Source organism: Belonocnema kinseyi, chromosome 5, assembly GCF_010883055.1.
Source record: "Belonocnema kinseyi isolate 2016_QV_RU_SX_M_011 chromosome 5, B_treatae_v1, whole genome shotgun sequence".
NCBI classification, from domain to species: Eukaryota; Metazoa; Arthropoda; class Insecta; order Hymenoptera; family Cynipidae; genus Belonocnema; species Belonocnema kinseyi.
The window spans coordinates 60,618,504-60,643,143 of NC_046661.1; the positions used below are offsets into that span (position 1 = coordinate 60,618,504).

Consider the following 24,640-nt stretch of genomic DNA (forward strand, 5'->3'; position numbering starts at 1 on the left):
ATATTTCTAATGCATTGTGACTCTCTATTTCTCTCGGATTAGGTCATTCTTTTTTGTTAATTGTAAATTAGTTTCAGATGATCGGGTCAATCAGTTATCTGTCGGTGGTAGTAGTTTGGTTATGTTTAATTAGCAGTTTTAATTACATCATAGATGTGACAAATTGTTAAAGAATAGGATTTTCTTTCGGTCTGAGATTTGATTTTTAATCCAATAGTTTAGGAAATACATCATTCAAGTATACAGAGAGTTGTTTTAATGTACATAACCTCAAATTATGTGTTTTTTTGCACTGCAATACTAATGTGCAATACTAACGTGTGGCAGAAAAGAGATGGTAACACTTTAAATGATGTCAATAGGGAACCCACATATTACGTGACGCCCTAAGCTGCTCCAATGCCCGAAAGTGTCTCATAGGTGGAGGGGGAAGGGGATTGGAAAGGTTTTGTAAACAAGTGACGTTTCTATGAACAAAATAGAATTTAACTTTATGTCAATACATTAAAGAGAAATATTGTCGAAACAACAAAATTTAGTAGTTTATAGGGCTTTAAATTCTCGGACTCTATGATCTAAAACATATCATTCGAGACCTAAGAACATGCACACTCTGTGGTGCGAGAAACACCCAGAACTTCAGCACGTTTCGTATCAGTCATTGGGAAATCGAACGTGTCTACCTCTTAAAAACTGGATATGTCCGCGGAGAGCATCCTCAAACGCTACATGAATAAGCTAAGAACGAAGATGAGGAAGCGACATTATGATCAACCGCGAAAAGCAGGCACCTTCTGAGAAATGATAGTGATTTTAGGACAAGGAAGAACATTAACATACAGGTTGCTCCTAAGTCCCAAGATCTGACTGAAATGCCGTGTTCAGTGTATGATTGACTAATTAACATGTGGTGGACCATTCACGGAAAGGGTTCGAAAGTTTGCCGAAGAACTGAGAACCTTTAATCACACACTGAGCAAGTCACAACTGCTGACAATCAAGCAGCATATTGTTGACAAAATACTGGTGTTATCTGAAGCAAAGAGGAGAATACAGAAAGAATTTTACATCTACACAAACATCTGGCCCGCATACTCATCTCATATTTAAAGTCGGAAACACCCATTACGCAGTGGCTGATGTTCGGACGCACTATACTCCTGCCGAAAAAAGGCAATTTGTCCAACCCAGAGAATTACAGGCCAATAGCTTGTTTGAACATACTGTGTTGAGAGAAATGTACGAACATTATGACTCGGAAAAAGGTGTAGCAGGATGCCGCGAGAACCTGCTAATTGACAGATGCTCCTGCAAAGATGCAAAAGCTCATCAGCTTTTTCTGTCCATTGCTTGGATTGACAACTGGAAAGGTTTGAAATCCACCTCTCATAGACTTATTATCTGTCCGTTGGAAAGCTTAAAGGTTCATCCACACATAGTGGGATGCATAGCGAGATTGATGCCCATTTGCAAAACTAGTTTTACTATCTGATCTGGAAAGTATCGAGTGACAATGAACAAATTAACCTTCCGTGGGGGCGTCTTTCATGGTGACACCATGCCTCCTCTGATTTTTTGAATCTCACTTCTGCCTCTATTTCTCACATTAAGAAATTCTTCTGGATACCTCTGTGGCGACACTAATCATGGCGAGCATAAGGTCACTCATGTATTTTATATGGATGACCTGAAGATCTATGCTTCTGGTAAAAGCAAACTTCAGAGTGCTATAAATATCGTCAAGTAGTACACAGGAAAGATTGTCATGGAGTTTTGATTGGGCGAGTGTGCCAAAAGTTTTCTAAAGAAAGGAAAGATTTGAGGCGTTTCCGACCACCGCGTTGAACAAGGTATCTGCGACTAACGTGCTTGCCGTCCTTATTCTACTCTAATCGTTTGGTGTTGGTTCATGGACGAAGGATGAGCTTAAGGCCCTAGACATCGCTACACGTAAGATCATTCATATGCATAAGACCTTGTATATCAATTCGTCTGTTCCACGATTATACATTTCACGCCGTCAATCCGGAGGAGAATTTTTGAATCTCAAGTGTCTTTATAATCCAATTTCTCTAAATACAGCTAACATCGTTGCAAATGGCAAAGATCCCCTCCTAAGTATTTTCAGTTACCACGAGATGAATCGCAAAGGATCTTTCCTTTACTAGGCAGCGTAGTAGGCGGCCGAGAGCAAAAGAAAGCAGAGATTAAAAATTTCCACTAAGAGCTACTTGACAAGAAGATGCACGAAAACGTTTACAGAAATTTAGAAGAACGGTCCTTGTGAAAACATCAAACTTTTGCTTCTCTCAAATCATAAGGGCTTAATTTAGATACAGAGGGTTTCATTTTCAATTGCCAGGGCAGTGTTCTTTCCACTTTAGTATACTGCGACCTAATTTTATATCGAGAAGTTTTCGGTAATCAGTGCACAGCGTGCGGGAACTACGAATCTCTACAAGCACAATGCGGCCCTAAAATTTCCTTATTACCATCTTTGTCTCTCTTACGTTGTTAGCCGTGATGCTGCCCTGTCGAACGTTCCGAGGGAGATAGAGTCAATTCTCCAAAACGAGAAGTGCAAAATTTTCTGGAACTGCAATTTTCGAACAGCCGTCTCCGTTGTTCACTTGAAACCGACATCGTTTTCTAAGATTTCGAAAAACGAACTATGTCGTGATCGAATTCTCGGCTCCGGCCGACCAGAACATTACTGACAAGAAGAAGGATAAGGAGGAGGGGTATAAAGACCTCTGAGAGCGTTCTGCTGCCCAACGGAAAAACCTGATAAGTGATTTTTGCCATAGAGGTTATTTTCTCATGTGCATGTATCGGAAAATATTCTCTATGACAAATGTCATTTGCTAGGTTTTTCTTTTATACATCAGAGTTGCAAAGACTGTACCCAAAATATTTGGTTAAAGTAATTGTTGTTGTGATCAGTGCTCTAGAAGGTGCGAAACTGTAACAGGTTCGTAACATTAAAGCCATACCAGCATGCGAAAAATATGTCAAAGCACTCGCGAGATGGATGCAGAAAGCTGTTATCCTTGGATCACTTCATGTTCTTAAGGCGCAAGGGGGTTTCTGCGGCCTGCCGTTTTGGTTTCATTGGGCCCTGTGACCACCCATATCATGGTCGTGAGATGTAGCGATAAGTGTGATTTACGGAAGTTTTACTGGGAGCCAGTGTTATTTTTTTTTCTATTTCATTACTTTCTAAATAAAGTTTACTGTATTGACGTTTCAGAGATGCCAGAGTACTTTGACTTAACATCAAAAGTAGCTGTTGGTAGATCCATAATTGGGGATCGGTCCAGTACACTGTCCACTGCAAATAAATAATCTTAATTCTGAAGATTATTTAATCGGAGAATTCGACCAAAAAGATATTGTCACTACTTCATTGAATGAATCTATTCTAACCTTGTTAGGATTTGATGAGTCATCCTCGGAACAGATTTTGTCTAAGCGTGTCTTTAATGATTTTTCTTCACAATATTATAAATATCCCATTGATGATAAAGTTTCTGATGAGGAATGCAAAGAGAACGAATCTCTAGCAGAAAATATAGAAAAAAAGAGAGACATATAAGTTATCTTGAAACTGAAAGAGATTCAATGAAGAATGACAAATTAATATAAAGAAAAGATGGTCATCCTGTTCTTCAACGTTGCAAGGATAACTGTCGTCTTAACTGCAAAAAATACATATCTACTAAAAAATGACAGAATCTAAACAAAGTATTCAGGCAATGAGGATGGATTGAGAAAAGATTTTTTATAGCCAGTAATGTAAAACGCGAACCTATCAAACGGCGAAGGGTAGACTGTGATTCGAATACACAACAATCGTTTCAGCTATCATATGTTAGATGATGATTAGTTTAATCGGAGGCAAGTATGTATATATATTTTTGTCATCCTTGGGTTCGAAGACAAATAATGATCTAATAATTAGAAGCACAATGAATAATACCGATCCAGTGACTTAATAATAATAGGCGATATTTGTCAACTGATTTGATCATAAAAGACATGTGTCAAGATTTCCTTTAAAAAAATCCCTCCAAGTCTTACTCCTACGATTTTTATAGGTCATTTGTTTAAAAATTGAACATATTTTCGACTTTCAGACATCTTGAAGTATCTGTATTTGGCGTTTCTTATCAATCAGATGCCCTTTGTTTTGTTCATAAATGTTCAAAGTCGAAAAATGGAATTCGATTTTCTATACTTAGTGAATAAAAAGAAGGGATACAATTTTACTATATTTATCGAAAAGCAATCGGTTTTTGATTTTTAAAAATTTAGTTTGGACTATTAAATCCGGGAAATGGTGAAAAAGCTACAAAACTCATACAAAATTTTTAAATTCACATGTTTTGTTGACAAAATAATCGATTTTGCCTTGTAACGTCTGCTACCGAAACTTCATTCATTCCCGCGCATTCCCCTTCATGTCCAAAAAAGTGAGGTATCAGTGGGTTTCTTGGGATGTCTACTTCGACACAGGTGTGCCCACTTTTGCCCAAATTTACATCCTGCTATAGAAATGACGAATAACTGCGCGCTCACGCATGGAACCATCCCACAGCATTTGTGGACGAACGAAGATCGCTTTTTCTTAGAATTGTCTACAAGCTTAAATAACTTAATAAGCTCATAGTTGCTTGCCGCCCACTTGTCGGCCCCATTACCATCTATTGATAAATGAATATTTGTTGTATCATTCAATATGACAACATTGACGAAACGTGAGCTTTTAGAAAAAAATCCAAATGATGAAGAAAGAGAGAGACTGGTGTTTAGCATATCTTGGATAAATTGAATATCGATAGACAAAAAGTAAAAATTGAAGACTTGAAACGTTTGCATATAATGCAGATTGGCTGAATTCTAATTCCCTCGTTCCCGAATTGACATTGGATACTCTTGACCTTAAGCCTTTAAAGCGTGGTCGCTCAAGTCTTGATTTCGCTGAAATGTCGGATAGATCAAAACGATAAGAGATAGCACAAATTAGTGAAAATTTCAAGAATGATCATTTCAAGATTCTGATGGCAGGCTATCATGCAGCAAAACGATTGAAAATGAGAGATTAAAGTTCAATCCTGAAAGACATTGTAAATACACCAAAACGTTGTGCGGAAATAAAAGGATTGTTGCATTCACCATGTAATATCAGAGTTAAGTCTCCAGAAGGAGCTCTTGCTTTCCTTCTAGATAATAGTCTTTCTTAAGAATGTTATAAGAACATGCGTTTTTCATAAAAATCAAGTGGTGCAGATATTTGGCCACCTTATAATCTGGTAAGAGTTGCAAAAGAACATTGCAGACCACCTAGCGAAGCCATTCATATAAGAGAAAATGAGGCAGAATGTGATCTCCAACCACTTTTACATCACACAGCTGCGAACGTTGTTCTATTGCAACAAGAAGTGATTCTTCAAGTTGCACAGAATGCAAACTCCAGTGAGATAGAAGCAGTATTTATTATTTCTTGGGGGTTTGATGGAACTACCGGGTTCTCATATTATAAACAACGCTACTCTGACACAGGCTCAGAGTATGACGGAAGAATGAGCGACTCGAGGTTATTTGCTACTACTTGTATTCCATTAAGGTTAACCACATCAAGTGGAATTATCTTATGGAATAATGCAACGTCACAGTCTGGAAAATTCTTTCGACCAATCTCTCTGAAATGGGGGAAAGAAACGACAGACATTATTTTGGGACAAAAGCAGTCTATTGAAAATGAAGTAGAGAAACTAGAGTGCTTGGAAATTGAACTTGTTGGATGCCGCTTACGCATACATTTCTCATTGCACCTAATTCTACTTGATGGTAAGGTTTTGAACGCAACTACCAATACTAGATCAGCACAGTCATGCCCTATTTGTCATTCAACACTGACACAATTCAATGATCTTTTGAAAATTTACGTTTGTGTCGATATTATAATATTTATATCAATTTACTATAATATTTTTTCTTTGTTTTACCAGCAGAGTATTGAGCTTTCTTTTAATAAGCAAATCATTTTTTACAAAATGAAATTCGTATATGCAGTCAATTAATGTACGCTACATAATAGTTATAAAATTAAGTGCGGCTCTGGAGAAGTTCTATCCCTACCATGCCTTGCATGGTGTTTGCGCATTTCAGTTGCTGTATCGAGGGCCGGATTTCGATAACTTTCTAGCGAAACACTTCGCAAGCGACTTTGCGTATTTCTGAGCTGGGATTTGATTTCAAAAAAATCCACAAGTACATCTTTTAATATAAATTTGTTAAATAATAATTTTTTTTTTTGAAAAATAAAAAAGCACATGCGTTTTACTAAGAAGAAGTACTTGCATTATTAAAAATCTGTTGAAAAAGGCAAAGGATGTTGTATTAACTCTTATAATACTTACGAGAATTTAAAATTCACTATATCAAAGTTGACAAGCGAAATTAAAATGATAGTAATACATTTTATTCGAAAAAGTAAAAAAACAATCTTTTGAAGTTGCCATACAAAGCATATGGGAATCTTAAACGACTATATGAAACATAATTCACTTCACTAAAAGATTTAGACTTCAGAAGAAGGAACTAAATGCACAAATAAAATACAAATAAATACGGAATCAGTCCTACAATTATTATTTTTATCATTATACACTTAATGTATTCGCTACATGCATAATCACATGTCTAATCACTTTGAAAAATCAGAATCACTACGGCGAGATTCGAACCTAACTTAGCTACTATTTACTATTACAAACGCATTTTATCCCTTACACCTAAACCCCACGGCTAACTTACATTATCGAATATTTGGAAAAAAATTTCGTCAAAGCGGCGTCGCTAAACAACTCAGGGCAGTATGACAAATATCTGGGCCCCGTTCCACGAGTGATTTGTTACTTTAGACATTTTGTTAATAGATAGGTTAAAAATCTTATCACTAACAATGAATAAATTGATTTTTTCACAATACCCATTTTTTTCAAGGAACTGATAATATTCATGTATGAATAACATTATCTAATTTGATATCTTAGTCACTAAGTCAGTATACAAAAAATTGAGTGTATTTAGATGTAATATTATATAAATTGTCAGGGGGGCACACTCCCTCCGCCACCGGGGTAGCGACAGGGGCTATTTTCGGGCACTACCCGGGAGCAAAAAAAAAAGGTTTTGAAAAGAAATGTATGAAAAAGGGGATTTTTTTACCTTGTGTGCATCAATTCAAAGTTCTGAAGCATTTTTCAAAACTTTTTGATGCATGACCGAGCAGGTTCACTTTGAGTGGTTCAAAGTACATAAAAATTTGGATATTTAAGACAATCAATTACTTTTTGAATATTTCAGTTTGACAATGTATATATAATTCTAATGCCACCAATTCTTTCAGAAAAATATATGCAAAAGTGACAGAGGACTCTGTAATAGAATTACGCAGTTCCGTAAATTTTACAGAAAAGTTAGTAAGGTCTGTAACCGGATGACAATAGCTTGAAGCTTGAAGAATTTATTATTTTTACATCTTCTTTAGGTTATTTTCCAAGATAGGATCCTTGGAGATTTAAAATTTTCAAATTTATGAGTAGCTGCTGTACAAAAGGGGAAAAAAGTGATACAAAAATATTCACTTCGGAAAAAACTGACTTTTACTTTTGAGGTTAAAAGTTTATGGTTTCTGAAAATCGTTTTGACATCTTCACAATTATAAGTTTAATTTTTTTTAAATGGTGCAATACCCCGAGATGTTTTTGAGTATCATAAGAAATTGCTTGGCCACAAGAGTCTTTATTTTTAATGGATTTAAAAAGCTAACTTAGAAATTTTATTTTGAACAAATCCTTTTAACATGATCAATATTTGAATGTTTGCAAAGTTCAGCCCTATACTGACAAATATGTTACAATATTGAATATAAATACTTATAAAAAAAATTTTTTCTTTATTTTTACTTACAATCATGAATTGTGTAGTATTATTTTCATTGGAAATCTACATTTTCCAGTCCATCTCACCCACACTGGCACCCCACCCACACAACCTCTTGGGTACCCACCCTTGCAATTGGGGTAGCGACCGCTACTTTTCATGCATGGTTTGTGCGCCCCTGTAAATTGTACTAATTTAATTAAATCTTATTACCTTAGTGAATAAATTTCATGAGAAAGAATTTCTAATGTTTAAATTCCACACTAAATTAATTAATTGAAAAAAGAAAGAATTAACTTTTATTTAAAATATTATAAAACATAACCTTTCGGCTCGATCGGGAAACGGCAGAAACACTACAGGATCATTCTCAAACAAAAATATATTCACTAATTTTCTTATTCAAATTATTTTTCGAAAACTCAGTAAAAAGTATATCATTTTTTCATAGTGTTACGTCTCAGATGAGATGCACTTACCTTACTATAAAATAATTATTGCTAAATTTACGCTACTTCCTCTTTTTTATTCTAAATTTGTTAACAATTAGAAAACACGGATTGAGGAACAAGAAAACGAAAGGTTGAGACAATCGAATTATTGATTTAAAACAGTTTAAGATATAAAATTATAATTTATTAAAATCGAGTTACATAAGTGATATGTGAGAGTTTGTTTATATTTAATTCGAAATTTGCAACATGGAACTGCCAGATTATTGTGAGAAAACTCTATCTTAGTCTCTGCCCTTTAAAAGAAGGAAAAGACTTTTGTCACGAGTTTTTAAAAATTATATTGAAAAAAGAAATAAAAGGATAGCAATAGTATTTTCGGAAACTTACCAAAGATTTAATTGAGTCCCGTTTGGAATAACGTCCCTTTGTAGAAGCTTGAGAAACCCTGGTAAGGCACTCGGTTCGCAGAGTTGGTCGATCTTCTTCCTTTTCTATAGTATAAGTGCAAAATAGGTTAATGGTGTGTTTTCTTAGGAAGCTTTCTTGCTTGTTAAAAGGGCTCACAGAGTTTAAGTCAAACTGGTGTTACAGTTATTTTTTTGAGGTAAATGATATTTTACTGAGTTCACTCGTTTCACTGAATCTAAACTTTGTTTTTTAAAAATTCTGGATAGTTCTTCTGCAGAGATTCGACAACTGTTTTTAAACTTCCGGACAGTTGTGATTCAGCGGTTCGATGGTAGAAATAAACTTGTCTTAACCCTTGAAGACGTGGGTACATATAGGCAGAAATCTAATCAGGGGAGGAAAAATAATCCCTTGGTGGACCATTTTCTGACATTGATGTATGGCACAATGACACAGATCTTGGAATATTGCTTAGGTGGGAGGCCACGCGCCGGTCTTTGCAATGCATTCTGGTGAGGGGCAGTCGAAGACTTCAAATCATTATGACGTTTATTGTCTTTTCACCAATTGGGCCATAGTAGATGGGCCTCGCGTGTTCCTTCGTGGGGCTTGCTTCCTTTTGATTGGTCATGCCGTCAATGACCGAGCATTCACATGATTCACATTGGTATTACTTGATATTTCGTAGAATTTGACATAAAATGTATAATATGATTCAGAATATTAATATTAAATGTTTATGACCATAATAATCAATAATAATTGATCATGGTGATTAATAATAAAAGATAATAAAAAATCAATTTATAAATAACTCATTCTTCGGATATATGATATAAAGTGGTTTATGTATCTATGGTCGGCATGGTAGGGTGTTTCGGATAACCCTTTACTAATCGATAAGTGTTCCTCAGAGAATATATTCGAAGAATACTTTTATAGTAACGATAATTTATAGGTTCTTAGTTTTTTATATAGTGGATATTGATGATTGATTATTATTATAAATAAGTCAATATTATGTATATATGAAGGTCACAGGCCGTGGCAATAGTGTTAATTTTATAAATAAAGATTTATAATATTTTGCATTTAGAATACTTGATTCTTCTTTTATTCCGACTTTGATTGAAGCGGACCTGTCGTTTTGCTGCTCTCTGAAGATTTGAAGTTTCGCAAGTTTACTTGCTCTGTGATTAATGAAGGTTCGTAAGTTGTGACTTTGTGTGTTCATGGTGCGTATGAATATACTATTCCTGTTCGTATCTGCTAGTTTCTTGATGATTCGAGATTAATGACTAATTCGTAACTGTGATTGGTGTTCCTGAGCAATGGGTGCGTGTCCAGAGTACGAGGAAATGATAATCAGAGGAGGACCCGAGGTGCTTGTGTGTGTGAAGTGTGGCGTTTTAACCCATCTGGCCTGTACGAATTTCAAAATTTTAACAAAAAAACGTTGATAAACTTAAAAACTGACAAGCAGATTGCTTCTGCATAAAATGCAAAGGGCAGAGAGTCAGCGACATCTGTTCGGTAGTGTAGAGGAGTTCGTCTGAGAAACCGAAAAATAATATTCTTAAAGCGGAAAGTACATCTACCCCTTCCGCTCCTACACCCACAGCAGCACAGGTTACCACCTACGAGCCTGATATTGCTGCTAGGATCAAAAATCCTGTTATGGCGGGACAAAAGGAAGCACTTGCACAGTCACAAGGAATCCTTTCCAGGATCACAAATTTTGAAAACAAGCAACACGAATTTAACGAAAATCTTCTAAACTATATTCGAACGATGAAAACGGATATAACTAAGAACTCAAATCGAATTTCTGTACTTGAGTCTTCTTCAGAAATGAGAAATGAGGATGTAAAGAAAATTAAAAAGGATGCCAAGGATTTGATAATGAAAGCGGCTACTCTTGAGCATACGCTCAACGTAAACGAGCGAAGGGCCCTCCAAATGACATTGGAAATTCATAATCTTCCTATGAAGCCCAATAAACATCTTTTTTCTATTATGGAATCGATAGCTAAGGCTCTGGACGTTCCCTTAATGGGGGAAGATGTGGTAAAAACATATTGAATTATTAAAGCACCGGCACTCACAATATCCTCCAACCCCCCTATCATCCTTGCGAAACTTATCAATCAGCATCTTAGAGATAAATTTATTGAGAAACGGAAGGTTTTCACAGTCTTCTCAACTGTAAAGCTCGGATGATTTGAGCAAAGATAATTTTATCGGAGAAACGCCCTCTTATTATAATTTTAAAATTGGATTTTTTAAGTATTTAATTAATAGTTTAAATAATTTACTCGAAATTACTTATAAATAATAGTATTTAGTATTATATTTACGGAATTTGAAAGAGCGTCAACAATTACGCGGGGAGGGCAAACCTCTTGAACCAGTACCGAGTACAGTCTGAGTATGCAGCCAGGAAAGATGAAGAAATGGCGTCCTCGACGAAGGAAGAATATCGTGCAACTTTTCTCGCAGCTAAAATGTAGACCAAAGTTTTGAGGAAATGTCTCCGGTATTGGGTGAGAGTTGTCTACATCGGATTACAATTTTTCGATGGTATAAACAGTTCGAAAGAGAAAATTTTGGTCTCGCGGGTGATCCGCGAATTATTTCACGATATTCTTTCTTCTTCCACGACGCCATTTCTTAATCTTTCCTGACGCCGTACTCGGACTGTACTCGAAACTGGGTTAAGAAGTTTCCTCTTCCCACCTTATTTTTGACGCTCTTCCAAATGCCGCAAGGATCATTACTGATCTTCCAATACGTTTCACGTATTGCAAAACTTTCGTATATTTCATATATTTTTTCGCCTCATTGCCTCATTAATCCCAAAAATAGGTTCAGACTGGATTGAGCAGGATAAGGCAGGTTGACGCCTGTCCAGAAATTTCTGACAAGTCTCATTGCTCGGGTGCCGTATGTCACTCGTAGGCGTTAATAGGTTGATTTACTGTTAAAGACACGTATCCAGTTACCGTACCACGATCTTAGTTTTAAGAATATTACTATGTATATTTTTGTTCTTTAGAGGGCTACCTAACCCTAGGGTCTTTCTCAATAAATCACAATTACAAATTACTTTATCGTCTTCGTGTTTTAAATACTTGTATGATAATATTAAACTTCGGTACTGTAATACGAATAAGTGTAATCAAACTTTGGTTTTCTCGGTTTTGGAGCAAAATTATATCATATTCTAATTCATGTTTTTTATTTATTCTGACAAAAGGTCTCTCAGTATACTAAAGTTCTTAGCGCAGATGCTTTTTTGTTAATATTTCGGTATAACTCAGAGAGGACTTACATAACTTTTTAGTTTGAACGGTACTGTCGTAATAGAGCGAATTTTGTTTCGCGGTAACGTGCCTAAAATTACACTGCCCTGTAAATTTTAATGTTTTTGATGCGAATAAGCTGGTACCTAGTGTTTTCGAATATACTTTTCGTGCTGAACACGAATTTGGGTTCGAAAAATTCCAATCGACGTGGTACAAACTTTGCTACTATCAGAAATTAAAGGCTGAAACAAGCCCTTTCAAATGAGACCTATGTTAAACTAATCGCATGCGTCCTTAGAGCGGGAGCTTTGTTTTTGTCTAGGGATGGCGGAAGGAAATGATAATTTTCGTGATCAGAGACCCATAAATTCTTAAAATACACGGCACATCTTATTATGCCTGGGCGTGGGTGTAAGTATGTACAAATCCTTTCTGCTTTCATTTTCTTCCTCCACCACTAGACAAAAATACCCCCCCCCCCCTCTCCCCCGGCTCTAAGGGTGCATGCGATTAATTTTGCATACGGCTCATTTTTCGGATTCGGATCGGAAAGTACGTTTGAATTTATCAATTTAAAAGAAAATCTTGTATTCTGAAGGTGGTACCACCCGCAAAAAGGCAAAGTTGACCAGTGTTCATAGACTGATGTTTTGCGCAGTGCCTTGAATAAAAGAAATTTATGAAAATTATAAAGTCGTATTCTTAAACTATTATTTATTGCTAACAGTATATAAACGACCAAATCCATGTATCCCTGTCCAGATTGTCTTATGACAATAAATGATTTTAGAGATCGTTATGAGAAAGAGAATAAACAGGAAGATGCCAGTAATGATCTAGAGTTTCTGAAAACCACGAGGAATGTCTGAAATTCAAAACTTATGGCGATCATAAAAACTCACTTGCTATTTAAAAGTAGACTATTTTCAACGTAATTTTGATAGATTTGATCGATAGGATTTCAACAAAAAGTTTATTATTATTAAATTGAATAACAAGAGGATACGTTTTTTCGTAATAAACAAATGGATTAACTTTGCCAATTTATACTCAATGGAGTTGGGAAAAAAATGCATTTAATATGTGCTTTCTTTTACACATGTAAGAAAATTGTACTTAAAGAGGGGGGGGGGGCATAATTCAAGTATAGAAAGAGAGCTGTACTATTCCTTATTAATTTTTCAAGTCAATGTGGTTGCGAAGTGGAAGAAACCACTGCTGCCGTTCGGGTGCTTGTGCCAGAATTGAATTCGTGCGCACAAATCGTAAAAAGTTTATATGTCTTGGAACAAATTGTCCAATTAATATGTTTTTTGAAAGTTTGGGTGAGCTTTCCGTGTTGATTGCAAATCTGTTGAGAAATTCTAAGAAAAATCATATTTGCTCTCTGCAGTGTACAACTATTTATTTATATTATTCCATTTTACCAAAAATTTATTATTTATTGGACTGGCTGTTAAATGTAACTTGTTTTTTTACAATATCTAAATATAATAAATTACCCTAGAAAAATAAGTGTAGAAAATTGTTAATATTTTGTCTGCCAACCAAACAAAATTTATGTTTTTTTCAATCTTAAAAAAGTTTTAATGTTGAAAAAATGCTGCAGATAATATTTGTACACTGTTTTATTTATCTACATTAATTTAGTGGATCTCAAAGTTTTCAAAAATCAGCAATTGAATTTCCTCGGCCGATGTTATGATAACGTATCTTCTAGTAAAGATATACTATTAATACAGTTATACATTTTTTAATATATTTGTATACCAGTTTTTTCCTAATTGGACTGGCATTCTCATGAGAAAGTATTTCATTGAGAACAAGAATCTGTTTTTTTTCTTCGGATTTACCATTTCGAGAATGTTTAAATATTTCAAACGATTTATACCGTCGGTTCGTCGGTAATCCGCGCCGGGACCGGCTACCAGCGAAACAGTTCGCAGCCTGCCGCCATGTCGCTACGAGAACATCTTTAGAACGAGACTCAGTTCTGTGAAGTATGATAATTGTTGAAAGGGCTTGTCCCCCATTTTCTGCGTAACGATTCGTAGATGGACTTCTTTTCCGTTTAGATTACCTAAAGAAAGAAAACAAAGAATTGTTCTTTCAAACACTTCTTTTTCCTTCAAGGGATCTACAAATTTACCGGTTTTAGTACTTGCGAATTCCTTAGCGGAAGAGCTATGTAGGTCACAAGGGCGCAGCCACTCGAAAAATGAGGATCGAGAAGTCCGCCGGAAGGGGATCGCTGTGATAACCGAAGAGCGACGAGATCGGCAGTCAGCGGCAGGCATTCAATGCAAAACCCCGCATTGCTCTCGACACCTCGGAATCTAATTTAGATCAACGCTCGAAACTTCGTTCGCCAAATTTGATAGCACGACTTGACAAAATTAGGTGACGTCTGCAGACTAGGAAAACTGAGGGATTGTGATTTGAAATTTTCAAAACCTTAGCTGATCGCAACGAAAAATCGACAAAGGTTTATGTTCTTTTATTAAACTTTTAGGGCTTTCCTTTCACTCCTGATCTGTCACATTCCTGACAAATTAAAGATTTGAAAACCTAGGAATGCCAATGCACTCGCTCTGGTTAACTGAAACCAAATTGGCTTTTTGGAGTTGTCAGTGTTGAATCTGAAGATCAATTGGAGGTGCATCAATGAAAATTTTGGGTGAATTCGACCTCTCATTGACTTTCGGAGGTATAGATAGAGCCTAAGCTTTATTTCCAACTGAAGTAAATGATTAGGAATGTGACGCAAAATTCTGGAAAGTAAATATTGCACTGAAATTTTCTAAGAATGGAGTTTCATTTCTAAAACTTTTTTAATTTAGGAGCCTCAGTTTTTCTCTTATGGAGGGAAACTCTTTAGAATTAGGCCCGTGATAAACAAACTCCCTGTGTTTTATCAATTATCCAATTATCTCTAAAATGATGAGTGTAAAAATCGCAATTTGATTCTCCTTACTGGAGATCTCACAACCTTGTAAACAATTGATGCAACCAAATTAGAAGGATTTGCATTAGAAAAATGAGAACACTCTTGATCGACGCAATTTTTGACACTGGATTTAGAGATAATTATATTTCTGAAGAATTCTTGGTAGATAATTATTTTAAAATCAAAAGGCTTAAATTAGAACAAAATGAAGTACGGTTTAATGTAGATTGGGAACCACAAGTTGTGAGGAAAGTTTCTTTCTTTTTAGTTGTTAGCAATAAAGTATCACGTCTTATGTTTATTATCCTCTCAGGATTGGCACCGACGTGCATTTACGATACCGACTACCTGACTAGGATAGTAAGCTGCCAAAAGATCCCAATTTTTTGTAAAAAACGCATGATAGGAGAATTTGGCACAATCGCATTTAAAAATTAAAATAGAGTAAAATTCGTTTGACATTAATAGAAAAATGTATTTAAATCCAGGCGTCGTGAAAAGAGCAAATATGTATGAAAATTAATACGATATAGATGAAGAGTAAAAATATTACAATGGTTACAGTGTGGTAACAGTGACGCATAGCCATAAACTACCAACCCTCGTCTGATCCGAGTAATTATTGATGTTTTAATTATGTGTTGTGTTAGGTGTGTTTACTTTTAACACAGAAAAATCATTCCTTCTTAATCAAATAATATATTTTTTTAATTATTCTTTAATAACTTCCTATTGATTTTTCCCTCATGGAATGGACCAGTTAACACGATTCTTTCATGTACAAATAATGTGTAGAAACAAAATTATTTATTAGTAACTTCGCACCAGTCCCTCTTTCAAGGAAGGTTCCTGTTAACCAACAAAAGTATTAAGAAAAGTACCCCACCCATTCTCACCGGTCGTTTGATGCAAAGGAACAGCTGAAGCCGGTTCATATGTTAATTAAGGCAAATGAGCACGGAAAAAGAAAAATATAAAAAAATAGTCCTTATCAGCACTGGATGAATCGACGCCGCTAAACTGAAGGAAAGCAACTGGCCAAGCCCCGGAAGTACTTGCCTTTACCACCAAAATGAAGGTAAAAGAATCCCCCAGAACAACGATTCTTCACCCTTTATGGAGCACGGCTATCAGTGCAGGATTCTCTTTAGAAGGATCCTAAACTGTACCCCTATGATGCGACCACACCAGCTCTAAGTCCGGCCAATAACCTTCAGATTTAGTTGAACCAAGCTCAGCAAGGAATTGGCGCCTATCTGTTTGGGAAGTAGCTGCGAGCTTCCCCGAAAAACCAATTCAAACACAGGTTTTCGAGGAAAGCGTGCTTAGCCTACGAGCTTCTCCTATAGAGTTCTCGCCTAGAAAGAATTTCCTCAACTTCGAGAAGATTGAACCTCAAAAAGATGATCCTCACCTGTATCTCTGGCCAACGCTTAGAGGAAACTTGGGAAAGTGCTTACCTTAGCCAAAATCAGAGGGACTCTGCTGAAAAAAAACCTCGCTCCCTACTTAGCATACCACGGAGAAACCGGCTCGAAGGAAGCGAAACAACATTTTCCCATTTTAAGAAGTTTTTCGGAACCCAGGAGGTCTAATCAACCATAAAATGCTCGTCCCTAAAAAGATCAATTCCAACACAGGTATACAGAGGTTTTCCTAAGCCTGTCTGCCGCAGCCTATTCGAGAGCCAAACCAGCAGTACTAGCTCCTAATAAAATCAACAGATATAGTGTCTTTTAGTGTTACAAATAAATGGATATTTATTTCAATTAAGTTGTTTAGTGTTCAAAAAATTATAGTATCAATTTGTACCTACAAAACATTTTCATCATACTGCTTGTCATACGACTTTGGTTAGGTGACATTCAGCTCAAATTTAACGTGTATATAACTTGGAGTACATTTTGACCATGGCATCGTAAAAGTGTACGCTGCCGAAAGTTTCAACTTTAAAATACTTCTTTAGACATATCCTTATCAAGTTAAGTATCATAGCTAATTTGGGTATGTTGAACAGTAATCTGATACTATTTTCAGTATACATGTAGTTATTTTTCGTACAGTCTTTATTGAAGCCAAAAACTTACAGAATATTTGTGCATAGGAAATGGTCCGTGACTAAAAGTGCAACAGCGCGCCAATCGAAGCTGATAAACTTGCTCAGGCGGTTTATACAGTGCAAGTGCAGAAGTCGTCAGTGCTGCTAAATAATTCGGCCTTTGTCACATAACTTTGAAAAGATATTGTCAAATTTATGCTTTCCATATTCTTTAACTTATCTATCTCTTAACACGGCTCAAATGTAGTTTTAGTTGGCTAAAAAAACGTTTTAACATTTAGCCCCATCCATTTAACATTTTACCCCACCGTGAGACTAAATGTTAAAAAATTTGAAGTTTGGGAAAAAGGATAAAACACGCATTTTTCTTGGAAACATCACGAACTGTATTATAAAAAGTTCTTTCAGACACATTTTACTACAAGATAGATGTGTTTTATATTATGTGTTTGGAATTTAGCGCCCCAAATTTTTTGTTAATTTAACATTGAGACCCAGTCTCCCCTACGTAGGTCGTACATACAGAAAGCTTGACAATAAAATTATTTCAAAATATTCGGATTCTATAAGTATATAATGGCTGTGTGACGAATAACGTGTTTTAAATTTGAAATAACTCCTTTATGTTATTTATTTCCTTAACACTAAATTACTACTAACGTTGCAAATACTGCCAAAATAAAAATATTAATGCAATTCCAGTATTTTACTGGCTACTTCTACTTCATCGATAAATCTACATCGAATACATCGTCTTCATCTCCCCCTACAACGAGTGGTACAACTTCAGCTCTTTTAAAAAGGTCGCTATTTATAAGTTTGATGCCTGGGGTTTCTTCTACAAAGGTTACAGTTGCACTAAAATAATAACGTTGTTGAAATTTTTAGCCATTATGTATCCTTCGTGAAAATTGACATTTCCGTGAATATTTTTGCATTTTTTCATGGATATCCTGATAAAAAAACTTGTTCCAGTGCCAAATCCTGCGAGATATTGGGTCGAAAATGTAAGACCATGGTTCGTGTATTTTTCTTCGATATAAGCACTGATCTCAGTTTTTAGAATAAAGATTTGTTGTCCAATGGCAAAAATTAAAAAAAATTTGACAGCCTGCTATGTCAGGAGCTTTTAAAAGTTTGTTTTTAAACAAAAACCTGAAGGCGCAGATTTTCTTATTGTTTAGACTGCAATGGCGCTCACTGCAGCAACTACCGTGACAGTTGTAGGACAGGAAATCGATTCATTCATATTGCACCAGCAGCTTGAAATACGAGGAACTGAAGCCACTAATTGCCTTTCTTCTCATCTTTACGGGTTCTGACAAAGCTTCCTGCTTTTTCAAACAAGGTAAAAGTAAAACAGGATTTAAGTGATGCACGCTATTATCAACTTTCAGGTATTGGGTAAAGTTTTTTTTTAAGAAGGATGCAAATGCGAATGAGATAGCTCGCTTTTTAGAAAAAATTATAACAGCAATTTATGCGACAAAAAAATTTGAACCCCCAGTAGTTGCGTTTCTTGCATTTCCAAAAGTCTACTCTAAAATATACTCTCAAACTGGGAAATTTTACCGTCAATTGAAGGCGCTACTAAGTGAAATTCTTTTCGAATGGACTACCAAATTCAGCTGTGGTTTGGAAACACAAAGGAAGTAATTCCGTGGGTTTGGATAATGTCCAAAAATTGTTTGGTTTATGTTCTCAGCAGCGAAGTTTTTTTTCTGAGGAGCTCATTAAAAAAATGGCCTGTAGATTCGAATGTGGCTGCAAATCAGGCGCATGCAGTTGCAGAAACCAAGGCTTACGAAAACCTGTATAAACATTAAAGAAGAGTTTGTTCACCTCGAGGAGGACAGCTAAATCATCTTTCATACATCGAGCTTCTAGATAGTGACTTTTTAAAGTGCTATGAAGTTGTATCACTTGATGCATGTGCAGATGAATACGACGTGATCAATGTAAATTTGACGATAAAGTAGAAGTAACCAGTAAGATACTAAAACTCCATTAATATTTCAATTTCAGCAGTATTTAAAATGTTGATAGTAATTAACTATTGAGGAAATAAATCAAATGAAGGATTCATTTCAAATATGAAACATTTCATTAGTGATACTGTAATAAAACAATAATAGATTATGGATATTAGAAATCAATGTGTATCTTCTTCAGGGTAAAAACATACCCTATGTCAACATTAAAAAGGACGAAGAAAAAAATATTTAAAAAGTATAAATATGTCAAATAATTTATAATTTTAGTAGTAGTTTACCTTCACTAGACGATCCGTTATCATGAAAACGATGGAAGAAAGTTTATAGTTGATTTTTGAAAACTGAGATCGACTAAATTGATGTGAATAAATAAAATTGTACTAAAATAGTTTCTACATTACTTTTTTCCACTCCGTCGCCACATACGAAGTTATCCATCTTTCATAATCAGTCACCATAATAAACAACAAAATAATAATTTATTTCTCTCGGAATATTTATAAAAAATAAAGCCCTTATTCTATACTTGATATAAATTTCAGCTTTATAGGTTGAAAATGGTAGTAGCAGTAGTTGAAAGAAAAAAAATATCCCCCCCCCCTTCTCCTCGTGAAACAAAACAATTCTTTTTAAATATGTAGATAAATAGTACATATCGAATGAATTTTATCCCGATTCCAGTAATTAAAAATTGGCAAAGTTATTCCAATTGTCTATGACGAAAAAACATATCCTCTTGTTCCGCACTTTAATAATAAAAAATAGTTTTTCCGCTAAGTGTACTTGATAGCGCAACTCCCGTAGAGGACAATAACCCGATTATTGTGTGCTAAGTTACTTATTTTCAGAATTTCTGAAACCTATTAATTAATTATTGCAGTAGTAATTGAATATTTAAATAATGGAACTTTCGGATGGTTTTTATTTCTTTTCGTAAAATTTCTTGATATGTTTGATGATCGTTTACACACACAGTGCTTCCGAAACCACTCTTGAAAACATATAGGCCTTTGCTCTACATGGTATAAGTAGAAGAATCCGCTGTCAAATTTCTGGTAGCATTTTTTACCTAATATGAGTTTTTTTCGTAGGGAGCCTGGTTTATCAATCTGCCGATGCAGCAGTAAGTATATTTTATAGTAGTATAGTTGTTAGCAAACAGTAACTTGTAAGAAAGATAATATACCTGCTGGTAATACAAAAGTAATTGGTATAAAGTCTAAATAAAGATATTTTCCTGGTCCGTCCATTCTTTCAGCAATAGGGCTTCCTTCTCGTTCTAAATCCTTCCGATATCTCTTAATATTTTTCACTAGAAGATCTTTTCGTGTCAATTCATAATGATTCGGAAAATGGTTGATAATTCTAAAAAATATCAAATAAATATATAAAACATTTTTATATCTTTTTCTGGCCAAAATGGTTATTGTTCAATAGAAAAATAAGCTGCAATTAAGGGACAAACTGTATTGTTATTACTTTTAAGTCATATAACATCCCCAAGCAGTCACTTTTAAATCACATGCAATCAGTTTTAATCCGAAGCAACCATTCGAAATTACTAGAAATTAACCGTAAAATCGCCTTCATTTAACTATAATCAACTACAACCACAAAATACGACATTGCCTCGAAGCAATAAAAAAAGGGAATTATAAGTTTCAATTTGCCATTACACAAACTGTGACATATAACCAAGTATATTAATATATACTCACACGTTAAACAAAGAAGGAAGACTTTTACATGTCATTCAGTATATATGTGATTAAAGAAATTGCAACACATATGCAATCAAGTATATCAACATATTTCTATACATTGAATAAAGATTACAAAAAAAAACAGATTTTGTATGTTTCAACGTTATCTCTGTCGAGGCTTCAAATGTACACTTCGTGTCCCTTTCTTGGAACTGAAAATAATCCGAGAGATATTAGATTACTTATTGTCCATGTAGAACTCTGATATGACAATTAAATCATAATCAGGACATGAAATTGTCACAAAATATCGTACGGGGCATTCATTTCATGCTACACGTTATAATTTGTTTTGAGCAAACAAGCATCATTTGCGATATTGCTATTCTCTGAGTATGATATCACGATCATGTAAACTGTCATGGCTGCTGAACATGTATTTTTATTGACATGATGCCTTAAAATGCTATCTAATTTTTAGCCTTCTTAATTTAAAATACATATTTTTCTGCTGCTGTCGCTTAAATAACCCGTTTTAAATTTCTATTATAAAAATAGGTATTTATTAAAAATTAAGAATAGGTGCAGGGTTAATATTAAACATGGTTTATTCTTGTCCAGATGCGAGTGGACAGTTGACAAGAAAAGTAAAGAATAAGAACCAAAAGCTCGAGGATGTTGAGACACATGCTGATAGTATTCGAATCGAGATAACACTAATGAGACTACAATTTAATCAGGTAAGACAAACTTAATAGAATTTATCTATCCTGATGCTCAAGATGTCCAAAGAACTAGTGTCTTAAACTATTATTAGTAAAAAATGTAATAATAGCTTGAAATTAGTAACATATCTGCGTGCAACATAATTTGTGTTTGCCCAGGGAAAGAGCTTCAGGAATTAACGCGACCTGTTAAACTCATCCTCTAGCCTCAACATGATGCAATTAACATAAACCTTTGATGGTGCTCTGGGTGTGCAGTCAACCAGAGGTACTGTAAAAGTTAAAATTGTGAAAAAGATATGAAGAAGAGAGTCAGGATAGGGGTGGCTGAATTAGGAACTGTTTCTGGCTTTCAAAAAATAGAGTAAAATTAAGGGTAATGTTTTGTGGTATCTACTACATGATCCTATTGTTGTTAACGCCAATCGTTAAACAAATTTTTAAATAAAAATGGAAATTTGGGAAAAATTTAGAAAACAATCAATACTTATTAAAAAATTCATAATTTTGCAACAAATCAATTTTTTTTAATCCTTGGAGGGGTTCAAAGCTTAGACAATTACCTTAAAAAAATATGGGACTATTGGCGGCGGCTTTAAAAAGTTGAATAATTTGAAGACATGAAAAACGAGAATATTTTACAGTGTTTCATGCAGGTAATTCCATAGAAAAAGCAGGATATTGAATGGTACTGCATATTTATTGTATAAAAATAGTCCAGAATCACATGAGAACTTTATGTTGCTCATATAAATTTCAGAAAATATGAAATAAAACAAAATGATTAATGTTCATTAACTTGTAAAAATACACACGCGGTTTTCACACAAGGGTTTTTATGTCACTGTACGCACTTTCACCTCGCACCGCTTAAAGGTTAACTGACGAACTGAAGCGCCACTTACAGGACCTAACCCTATTACTACCAAGATTTTTTAAAAGGCGGAACCGAACTTTGACACTTTCCCGAAGACAAGATATTTCAGTTTAAATAATCTTTTATGCCTTAAAATACCCTGGCGTCTTTTGCGTAATCAAAGTACTAATGCCAAAGTTATACACTGAGAGACCTTTTGTTGGAATAAACTTAAAAAATGAATTAGAATTTAGTATAATATCGTTCCAAAATAAGGAAAACGAAAGTTTTATTATACTTATTCGTATTGTAGTATCGAAGTTTAATATTATCATCCGAGGATTTCAAACACGAAGACGACAAAGTATTATTATAAATACAAAATATTATGAATCTTCATTTTAAGAATTAACACTACGATAAAATGATATTTTTTAAAATCAGTTTTCGAAAAATAATTTTAGTTAGAAAAGAGTAAATATCATAATCTCGAAAACGTATTTTCGAAATTAAAATTGTCAATATGAAGTTGAAAGAAACCTGAGACGCATAGAAAATTATGAAATCATTATTCACTAAGTCTTTTTCACTAAGTTACTGAGATATCAAATTAGATATTGTGATTCATACAAGAATACTATCGGTTCCTCCTAAAAAATGTATTTTATAAAAATCAATTTTATCATTGAAAGTGACGAAATGTTTCATCTGTTTATTAACAAAATGCCTGAAGCAACAAATCACTCATGAAACAGGGACCAGGTATTTGTCATACTGCCCTGAGTTGTCAAGCGACATCGCTTTGTCGAGAGTTTTGCTAATATTTTTTGTTTCTGGGGAGTGCATTAGTGCTTTAAGTAAGTTAGGTTAAATTGTCGCTGTAGCCGTTCCGACTTTTCATAGCGATTGAGCGTGCGATTATGTATAGGGTTGGCCATATTCGACGAAAAGATTTGGCAATACTGTACCTTTTGACAGAGATGACAGATCGAGTAATGACGTAGCGGTCGGAAGCATCAGTCTAAGGAGATTTTTGCCATGGAGCAGTACACTCCACGCGAATGCTCTCAGATTGTTGAAATTTACATTCAACAAAACGAGTCAATTGTGAAAACTCAATGTGCATGGAGACTGGAGACTGGCCCGTACGAGTGCGATATTTTCATCCGATCGCCTTGGTCGCTTTTTATTTGGACGCTTGGGATTAGTCAGTGCCTCACCTGATGAAAATCTTTCATACAAACGATAAAATGGAGTTGCAGAAGGCGCAGTTTTCACTTTATTAATTTTTCTCCATGCGCGTTGAGTCTTTACAATTGACTTGTTTTGTTGAATGTAAATTTCAACAATCTGAGAGCGTTCGCGTGGAGTGTACTGCTCCATGGCAAAAATCTCCTTACACTGGTGCTTCAAACGCGCTACGTCATTACTCGATCTGTCATCTCTGTCAAAAGTTACAGTGTTGCGAAGTCTTTTCGTCGAATATGGCCAACCCTGTATATAGTGAATAAGTTAGGTGTATAATAATAAGAATAATAATTGTACGCGTGTTTTCGTATTCAATTGTATTTAATTTGTGTATTAAGTTCCTCCTTCTGAAGGCTTAATCTTTTGGTGGATCGAGTTATTTTTCATATAGTCGTTTGAGATTCTCATATGCTTTGTATGGAAAATTCAAAAGATATTTTCACTCTTTTAAATAAAATATATTATTATAGTAAGTTAATGTAGCATCCTTTCTATTTTTTTAAACAAAAATATTAGTCTTGCGAGCTCAAAAACCACTATATTAATTTTTGATATGCAAAGCCTGTTTTTCCTATTTTGGTACGATATTATACTAAATTCTCATTCATTTTTATTACTCATTCGAACAAAAAGTCTCTCCGTGTACGGCTGTATTCCTGACATTCTAGAGATTTCCTTTTACCCTGCAGTTAATTCAGTAGACCTACAGTCCGAAAATTAAAAAATTAATTTCATTGAGCAATTCTTTTTGCTACTTGAGTGTAAGAGTAACAACAACGCGTGAGTTTAAAATTTAGAGGTTATGCTTCACATTATTTACTCTGGTGTTACTGATTTGATTGATGAATAAGTCCGAAATCACTAATTAATCAGTGTTATGTCTAACTACGATTTCAATCAGTGAATTTTTCACTGATTCATATTTAAACAGGAGAGCAATTTACTTAAGTGTCAGAAATATGCAAGTGGGAGTGAAAAAGAAAGCGGTAC

General features: G+C 34.9%; 2 protein-coding genes across 2 annotated transcripts in view; one reads left to right on the forward strand and one right to left on the reverse strand.

Annotated features, from left to right (window-relative positions):
* The window catches only part of LOC117173502 (probable tubulin polyglutamylase TTLL1), a 491,055-nt gene that overhangs the window by 262,146 nt on the left and 204,269 nt on the right, over nucleotides 1-24,640 (reverse strand). Inside the window, exon 4 of the mRNA XM_033362118.1 lies at nucleotides 20,305-20,483. Within this exon, the coding sequence (XP_033218009.1) occupies nucleotides 20,305-20,483 (179 nt within the window). The remainder of the gene's footprint in view (nucleotides 1-20,304; nucleotides 20,484-24,640) is intronic.
* LOC117173503 overlaps nucleotides 1-24,640 on the forward strand; it is a 131,075-nt gene that overhangs the window by 11,362 nt on the left and 95,073 nt on the right. The window contains exon 2 of the mRNA XM_033362119.1: nucleotides 21,443-21,561. Coding sequence (XP_033218010.1) covers nucleotides 21,443-21,561 — 119 coding nt within the window. The remainder of the gene's footprint in view (nucleotides 1-21,442; nucleotides 21,562-24,640) is intronic.